Source organism: Poromitra crassiceps, assembly GCF_964638095.1.
Source record: "Poromitra crassiceps genome assembly, chromosome: 15".
NCBI lineage: Eukaryota > Metazoa > Chordata > Actinopteri > Beryciformes > Melamphaidae > Poromitra > Poromitra crassiceps.
The window spans coordinates 14,848,872-14,857,630 of NC_139634.1; the positions used below are offsets into that span (position 1 = coordinate 14,848,872).

Sequence of the window (8,759 nt, forward strand, 5' to 3'; positions counted from 1 at the left end):
GAAATCACCCGAGGCCCCTGATAACACCTTCATGACACCATACAGCTGGGGGAAGAGAGAAAAGCAAAGGCCATTGGCCAGTCTGTCAGTCTGTGTATCCGTCCCTCCATCCCTCTCTTCCACTCCTCTCTATCACAGGGCCTGCTTGTTTCTCCCTCTTTTCAGCACTATTTCCCTCTCTCTAATCCACCTGTGCTGATCTCACATTTTGAGCAAGTTATCAGGAAATTATTCATCATCATTAACAGAGCTTCTTCCTCTTTCCTTCTCTCTCTAAATGTCCTCATTTCCCTCCCCGTCCCTTTCTCCCCCTCTGTCCACCTCTCCAGCCAAGAAGGAGCAGGAGGGAGTGGAGGTGAAGCTGATGCAGAAGAAGAAGGTGAAGGAGCTGAAGGTGCTAGACTCCAAATCTTCCCAGAACCTCTGTAAGTCCACGAGCAGATCTGTTTGAACAAGTGACATCCACATAGCGATGCTGTTGCGCGTAGTATTCATTTTAAAGAGCTCCATTATTGAGATGCCAACAGTGAAGCATGTTTGGTTGAATGCTGGTTGGATTTGTAGAAGTGTTGTCTGACCTTTCATTATGTGTGTGTGTGTGTGTGTGTGTGTGTACGCGTGCAGCCATTTTCCTGGGATCATTCCGTCTGCCCTATGAAGAGATCAAGAACGTCATCCTGGAGGTTAATGAGAAGTACCTGAGCGAATCCATGGTTCAGGTACAACACTCAGACCCAGTTTGGTGTAGAACAGTGGTTCTCAAACTTTTTTGGCTTCAGTACCCCCTTTCCCTGATTTCTGAATTCAAGTACCCCTTTTAGCCGAATACAACATTTTGCTAAGAAAACTGCAAGAGAAAACTATACCATAAGATGCAATGAATGAATGATAACCTACCTTTTGAAGAATATAACATTACAAAATAAGAAATGGAGTGAAAGAGTTGTAATTAGTGCCTCCTGAGCATATTTATTTTAATGTTTCATTTATGTTTAGGATTTATTCTTTCTCTCAAGTACCCCCTGTTGTACCTCCATGTACCCCTAGGGGTACGCGTACCCCAGTTTGGGAACCACTGGTGTAGAAGAAGTAACTAACAGTTTGAATAGCTGTATGGAGCAGCTGGCTGCTGTAGTGAGTTGGAAGTCCTTCAACCAACCACAAGGCCTGTGTTCAATCCCCTGTGACAGCACTGGGCCTTTTCCATACTAATGTGATGGACTGGCACAGCGCGGCTGGGATTTTCATTTCCACTACAACAGGCATTACCCACTTGTCTTTAACTGATGACATTACTTGTCACTTGGATATTATGTAGTATTATTAGGTCTAGGGTTAATAATTAACTATATGACTAAAGGGTTGCACATACATAGACACATAGACTTTTAAAAATGCCTTTCTAGTCTCCAGCAAAGACATGAGAGTCTTGCAGCCTACAGTATGCTTGCAACACAGCTCATTTGAGGGGGAGAAGTGGTGTCGTTAGGGGTTGGCCACCCTTTGGGTAGATGTCACCACAGCCCGCTTGGAAGCGGGTCTGGCGCACTTCGGCACCACTCCGGAGAACGTTTATCTCGGGCGCGGCGCGGCTGGTAAAGGAAACGCAAATCAGGGGCATCTGGGTAGTCTAGAGGTAAAAGCACTCTCCTACCACCACGGAGACCGGGTTCAATTCCCAGTAGCGGTACTTCTGGCTTGGTCAGACGTTCCTACAGACCCAATTGGCTATGTCCGCGGGTGGGAAGCAGTTGGGGTATGAGTCCTGTTTGGCGGGGAGGGGAACTGCGGGGGAATAGCTTGATCATCCCACTGCGCTACTTCCTGTCTGTGAAACTCCTCGCTGTCAGGTACAAAGAAGCGGCTCGCAACTGCACATGTATCGGAGGAGTCATGTGCTAGTCTACAGCTCTCCCCAGATCGGCAGAGGGGGTGGAGCAACAACCAGGACAGCAGAGGGAATTGGCAAAGTACAATTGGGGAGAAAATGCGAGGGGGGTAAAAGAAGAAGAAAGCAACTTAAATGGGTGTGGTATGGGTTAGCTCGACACAGCCAAAAGTGCCAATGGAAAAGGCCCACAAGGCCTATATATTTGCATATTTATAAAGCCCTTCATCACAAGCATGTCACAAAGGACTGCACAGAGAATGAGCCTAACGTGGTCTAACTGATCAACAATTAACCATACAACAGCTCTGTACCTCTCTCTATATCCCTGTTCATCATGTCATGTATACCATGTTTAGTTTAGTTTATTAGGATCCCCATTAGTCGCAGCAGGATGCTACGGCTATTCTTCCTGGGGTCACCATGTGAGTCATGTATGTATATGTTGCTGCTGTTGTCATATAGAACCTGATCAAACAGCTGCCAGAGGAAAAGGAGCTGAACGAGCTGGAACAGATGAAGGACGAATATGATGACCTGGCTGAGGCCGAACAGTTTGCAGTGGTGGTGAGGAGAAACACCGATATACACACACACACACACACACACACACACACACACACACACAGCTATCTTGTCATGTATATATTTTGAATTCCCTGCTGACTTGAAGATGACTGACCAGAAAATCCAGAGAAAATCAGTTTGGTAGGAAATGAAGCATAGAAATATATATCTATTTTTATTTTTTTATTTTTTATTTTTTATTTTTTTTGCGGTTTTTCAGAACATGAAAAACAAGAACAGACAGGAAAAAAGAAAAGCATAGAAATATTTAATATGTTGAAATAGTGAGATAGACTCATACCATCGTCACTGTATTAGACACAGTGAATGATCATGCAGTTCAACACAGAGTGCTTTGTTCAGATGGTGGAAGACATGAGTAATATATGAAATCCCCTCCAACACTCCCACACAAATCTTAAGAGTCACCCGAGCAGGAAGGATGAAACATGCCAGGGCTGGGCATCACATGTCCCCGCCCTCTTCCTTTACCCAGATGTCTAGTGTGAAGAAGCTGAAGCCTCGTCTCCAAGCCATCCTGTTCAGGCTGCAGTTTGAGGAGCAGCTGAACAACATCAAGCCGGACGTGGTGTCCGTGACGGCAGCCTGCGAGGAGCTGAGCAAGAGCCAGAACTTCTCCCAGCTGCTGCAGATCATCCTCCTCGTCGGCAACTACATGAACGCCGGCTCCCGCAATGCCAAGGCGTTCGGTTTCACCATATCATACCTCTGCAAGGTACACTGAGCTGTCAATGACCTGATTACTTACTCCCACAATGCTAAAGCCTTTGGTTTAAGCATAATATCTTACTTGCACACCTGCTCACACACAGCAGTGAACAAATATGTCTGAAACACACACATACAGACATTGAATAATTAATAATTAATAACCGGCATCTATTTTGTCCTATCCTTCCCAAAATGATGCCCATCCAATCAGCTGCGTGACACCAAGTCAGCTGACCATAAGCAGACGCTGTTGCACTTCCTCGCCGACGTGTGTCAGGAGCAGTATCCTGATGTCATGAGCTTCCCTGACGAGCTCATCCATGTGGAAAAGGCCAGCAGAGGTACATGGGACATCTAAGGGCGTGTGTCCATTAGGGGTGGGGGAAAAAATCGATACACCACAGTATCGCGATATTTTGCCTGACGATATCGTATCGATATTTGGACGCCAAATATCGATATTGCAAAAAAAAAAAAAAAAAAAAATTTTTTTTTTTTTGCAGGCCATGCCAGGCCACCGGGCTACTATAAACTTTAGTTCCAAGGCCAGCAGTAAACAAACGGTAGCATATTTTCATTTTGTTTTAACAGTAACAGTTTTGTCATAACAGTCATTTACAAATTCCCCAGTTACTGAATGGGCTGCACAAAATGTTTTGTGTAAGTGAAGTGAAGTTGCAAAAACTACATAAGTACAGTAGTCCACACACACATCCAGTTAAGGTGGACTGTAAGTAGACTGTAACAAACAGTTCAGTTTGTCAGGTGCATGCAACTATGACATGACTTTATGAAAGTTGTTGGTCTGTCTACTTGACAATGTTGCTGCAATAAAATGGTTGAAGTCAGATGTACAGACTGAAAAATTGTTCTTATATAAACCAGATGTTGACAAAGTTTTCCTTTGGGGACATCATTTGCAGTTGAAAAAGTAAGAAATCGCAATATATCGAAATATCGCAATATTCAATATATCGCAATATCGATATATCACAATATCGAAAATATCGCAGTATCGCAATACTATCGTATCGTGACTCAAGTATCGTTTCAGTATCGTATCGTGGGCATCTGGTGATTCCCACCCCTAGTGTCCATATGTCCATAAATGCCCCCCCCCCCCCTTCCCCCTCCGGGGAGTGTCTAGGGGATGTGGGAGGGGGTGGGGCTAGGGGAAAGGAAGGTGGTAAAAAGACGGGGTTCGAGGGGTGGGTAGGGTTAGTGGCTAGGGTTATGTGGGTCATGGGGGGTTAGGGTTAGGACCATTTCCCATGTTGAAAACGATTAGCCGTGTTTTTGTGGAACCACCAAACATTGCCTAAAGTGCCGTAAGGCTGAATGGCCACACCACTGTGCCATGGTCTTCAAGGTATTTGTGCTTGTATGAGTCTGGACAGACATGGATCTAGATTGCAACTTGGATTGTTGGTGGAGGCATACAGCCACGAGGTGGTTATTTCTAGTGTGAGGATAAATAAAAAGCTCACGATAATGTCACCTGCTGCTAGCATATTAACCAGCTGGGTAGCACTTCTAGCAGACAATACAGTGTTGTGGAAGAAGCAAAGGCTTACCAGATATGTCCAATACATTTTCCAATACATAGACTGTAGTGTATACATAATATAGCATATCCTCTTACAGCTGTTACAGTAATGTAAATTAACTGATATTCTAGAAGGGCTCTCGGAGAGTGCAGACCTCTGCCAAGGCCAATACTCCAGAATGATATGCTATGATATGCAAATTTTGTGAGTGGGATTGGAACCCTAACTGTGACACCCCCCCACACACACGCACACACCCTATCCACCCTGACTCTTTAAGACCTGCCTATCCCTACATGCAGCCCTTTTTACTAGCCCTGCCCCCTTTCCTGACCACGCCACCTCCTGTGACCGACATCCCCTTACCCACCCACCCCTTGAACCCCGACCCTCTACGACCTTCCTATCCATAGCTATTGCTCCCTTCTCTATCCCCGCCCCCTTTCCTGACCACGCCACATCCCCCCTAGCCACTCCCCCTACCTACCCCTAGAATCCCACCTCTATGATCTTCCTATCCCTAGCTAGGGCCCCTTTTCCCTAGCCCCACCCCCTTCCTACAACCGAATCGGATTGGGATCCGTGCCAAAATTGTTTGGGTTCTTCCTTGGCCCATGCTACACTACATCCTTCCACCAAGTTTCATGAAAATTGGCCCAGTAGTTTTTTGGTAATCCAGCTAGCAGACCGAAGAACAGACAAACAGACAGACAGACAAATGGCACCGAAAACACAACCTCCTTGCCGGAGGTAACGTCTTATTTCTCCACTGCTGGGGCACTTTGACTTTCTCCAAATCTTTTGTTGCTATGGGAAATGGCCAGCATCTCCCTCATTGGTCTGGAGAAAGGAGTTCACGTCACCAGTGCTTTTCTGAAAAGATGAACATTTCTCAACTTTTGAAAGCGCCCCGCTCTGAATAAAAATAAAAAATAAAATGCCGGCTGCAGTGTTTTTCAGGAGCGGCTGCCTTTTGCGTGCCTTGTGGCCACTTCCTGTTGCCTTTAATGAGGAAAGGGCCCTGGCTTGGTGGGGGGACGCTGTATGGACACACAGACTAATGGTCATCAATACATTTCCATCTCTACATGGTATCATCTATATCTTATCCCTCATTGACACATTGGATTGATAGGATTGATTTCAGTGAGCAGTATGTCTCCTGTTAGGACTGTAAACACATCCTCTCCTCATGGCCTTCCTTCATTATAAATGCCGTGTCATTTATCCTGTTCTTTTCTTTCACAGCAGCAGATTAAGTGTTAGATATGAAAAAGCCTCCATACTGTCCTATGCAACTGAGAATAACTGCTGGATGTTTCCTTCATGTCCGCTGCAGTATCTGCAGAGACGCTTCAAAAGAACCTCGAGCAGATGGGCCGTCAGATCACCAACCTGGAGAAAGATGTGGAGACCTTCCCTCCTCCACAGAGTGACAAGGACCTGTTTGTGGAGAAGATGTCCATATCCTGTTGATTCATTTACAAACTCAATTATTCATTCAGGCAGTCCCATATTGTTGCATATACAGTATTACCATAAATGCTAATTATACTTTTTTTAATACACAGAGAGATTGTGGTCGTGTGTGTTCCTTAACCCTACGTTCTCACAGTTTTGTGGGCACTGCCCGTGAGCAGTACGAGAAGCTGGATCTGATGCACAAGAACATGGAGAAGCAGTACAGCGACCTGGGGGATTACTTCGTCTTTGACCCCAGAAAGATCTCCGTAGAGGAGTTCTTTGGGGACCTCAACACCTTTAAGAACATGTTCCAGGTGTGTGTGTGTGTGTGTGTGTGTGTGTGTGTGTGTGTGTGTGTGTGTTTTTGTGTTGCAACAGTGGAAACAAGCCTTTCCAATCAGCTCAAACCTATACAGTACATTCTGTCATTGTGTTACATTACATTACGTCATTTGGCAGACGCTTTTATCCAAAGCGACTTACAATAACACATTTTTGTCAGCAATAGAGCAATCAACTATGCAGCACAGTCTATGACAACTACAACTTCTGAAGGAACAGTGGTACAAGTTTAGTTTAGGTTAGTTCTTTTTTTTTCTTTTTCTTTTTTAGAAAGAAGTTAGATCAAGAAGGGCCCAGATGGAGCCTGAAAAGGTGTGTCTTTAGTCTTTTCCGAAAGATCGGCAGTGATTCAGCTGTCCTGACCGAAGGTGGAAGCTCGTTCCACCATTGAGGTGCCAGGGACGAGAAGAGTCGAGATCGGGATGAGCGACTTACGGATGACCATCCATAAGTGTTACTTATGGATCCATAAGTGTTACTTATGGATGGACTGCAAAGAAGAGAAGTCCGCACACTGCAGGGCTCCAAGTAGAGTATTTAGCATCACGGTGCTGTAATAAATACTCTACTTGCAGCCCTGCAGTGTGCGGACTTCTCTTCGTTGCAGTCTAATGTACCTCTAGCTCTGCACCGGCCCTATTCAGGTTTGGATGTGCGTGTCTCCACCTCTTTACTTATGGATGGAATCATAGTGAAAATAAATGACTCCCCTTTTTGCTGGGGAACCCCCTCAAGGCCCCCTGCGGGTCCCCGGACCCCACTTTGAGAACCAGTGCTCTCTAGAGGAGCCGAGAGAAAGTGAAGTAGGTGAAACAATGGTGAAAAACTAGTGTTGAAACAGGATGTGGCAAATGATGGGGACTGTGCACCTGTCCATGTTGACACAATAACAAATGCGAGTGACGCAGATATATTGGCAGTTGATGTGTCAACTGTGAGTGTGTTGATACAGGAGGGCTGCTGCAGGGGGCAGCCTGCTCTGCCAGTTACCATGGCTGACTGCCATCCGCTGATGGCTTTTGAAGTGTCTGTTTACGCACACAGACATCCATCTGATCAGGCCCTGCTTTCATCTGTCCACTCCAATGTGCACTTGAAGAAGCGCTTTCATCCTTGCTAACAGACAGATATCTGCATCAAACATCCAATCTGCTCGTGCATATTACTGTGTCTCCACTGTCTGATCATTTCTCCCTCTCTCCACACCCCCCTCAGCAAGCGGTGAAGGAGAACCAGAAGAGGAGGGAGTCCGAGGAGAAGATCAAGAGGGCCAAGCTGGCCAGGGAGAAGGCCGAGAAGGAGAAGGAGGAGAAACTGAAGAAGAGCCAGCTCCTCGACATCAACGCAGGTCACACTGGCTGCTCCATCACTTCTGTTTGCCTGGGTCTGCCTGAGAGAGAGAGAGAGAGACACACAACACATGCCTCATTTTGTATTTCCTTCAGATGCCTGTTGGGGGCAGTCAGAGTCCACACTTCTATTGAATTGTGTGTGTATGTGTGTGTGTGTGTGTGTGTGTGTGGGTGTGTGGGTGGGTGTGTGTGACCCATCGCCATTTATAGCCCAAAGTTAATGTAATGTTGATGACCTCTGAGAGTAAGAATGAAGAGAATGTGGAGAGAGAGGGAGGATAAGCACGAGGAGCTCATCCCCTCTCTCTCTCTACTCTGCTGAACGAGGGATTTGCTTCCATGGAAGAGACTGAAAGAAAGTCTAAATCTCTTTATCGCCAGAAACATGTTTCCTCTCTTTTATGAGGTGCTATTACACTCCAGAAAAAGGCTAGCAACACATTATCCTGTTAAACACACATTCTCACACTCTCATGCCTGTGAACAGTCGTGCAGACCACATGCAGACCACTTTCCCCCGTCTCTCAGCCTGTGACCTAGTTTCAATACATTCCCCCTCTCTCTGGCTCCAGCTGGGCTCTCCTGGGACTCCACAGTTCCACAGTCATCAGAATTCCTCTCCACTGCTCAGTGCAATGTGTGTGTGTGTGTGTGTGTGGTTTTATAGCTATCTATTTGAGAAGCGATATGAGTTGTATACCTGGGAAGTAAGGACGTTTTGGCCGGTCCTCACTTTTTCCACACATCTTCAACGGGCTGTTTGAAAGTTGACACGTGGTTTTAAGGGTTAGGTTAGAATTGGTTTGAGCATTTAGTTGTGATGGTTAAGGTTAGGGTCTAGGGAATGAATTATGTCCAATGTCCTCA

General features: G+C 45.9%; 1 protein-coding gene across 1 annotated transcript in view; it reads left to right on the forward strand.

Moving 5' to 3' along the window:
- Positions 1-277: 277 nt before the first annotated feature.
- Positions 278-8,759, forward strand: part of LOC310790034 (protein diaphanous homolog 1-like) — a gene marked incomplete at its 5' end in the record, with an annotated part of 31,363 nt that continues 22,881 nt past the window's right edge. The window contains 8 exons of the mRNA XM_083651752.1: positions 278-425; positions 625-719; positions 2,354-2,455; positions 2,952-3,191; positions 3,399-3,528; positions 6,074-6,194; positions 6,350-6,512; positions 7,756-7,888. Of these exons, the coding sequence (XP_083507878.1) occupies positions 278-425; positions 625-719; positions 2,354-2,455; positions 2,952-3,191; positions 3,399-3,528; positions 6,074-6,194; positions 6,350-6,512; positions 7,756-7,888 (1,132 nt within the window). The remainder of the gene's footprint in view (positions 426-624; positions 720-2,353; positions 2,456-2,951; positions 3,192-3,398; positions 3,529-6,073; positions 6,195-6,349; positions 6,513-7,755; positions 7,889-8,759) is intronic.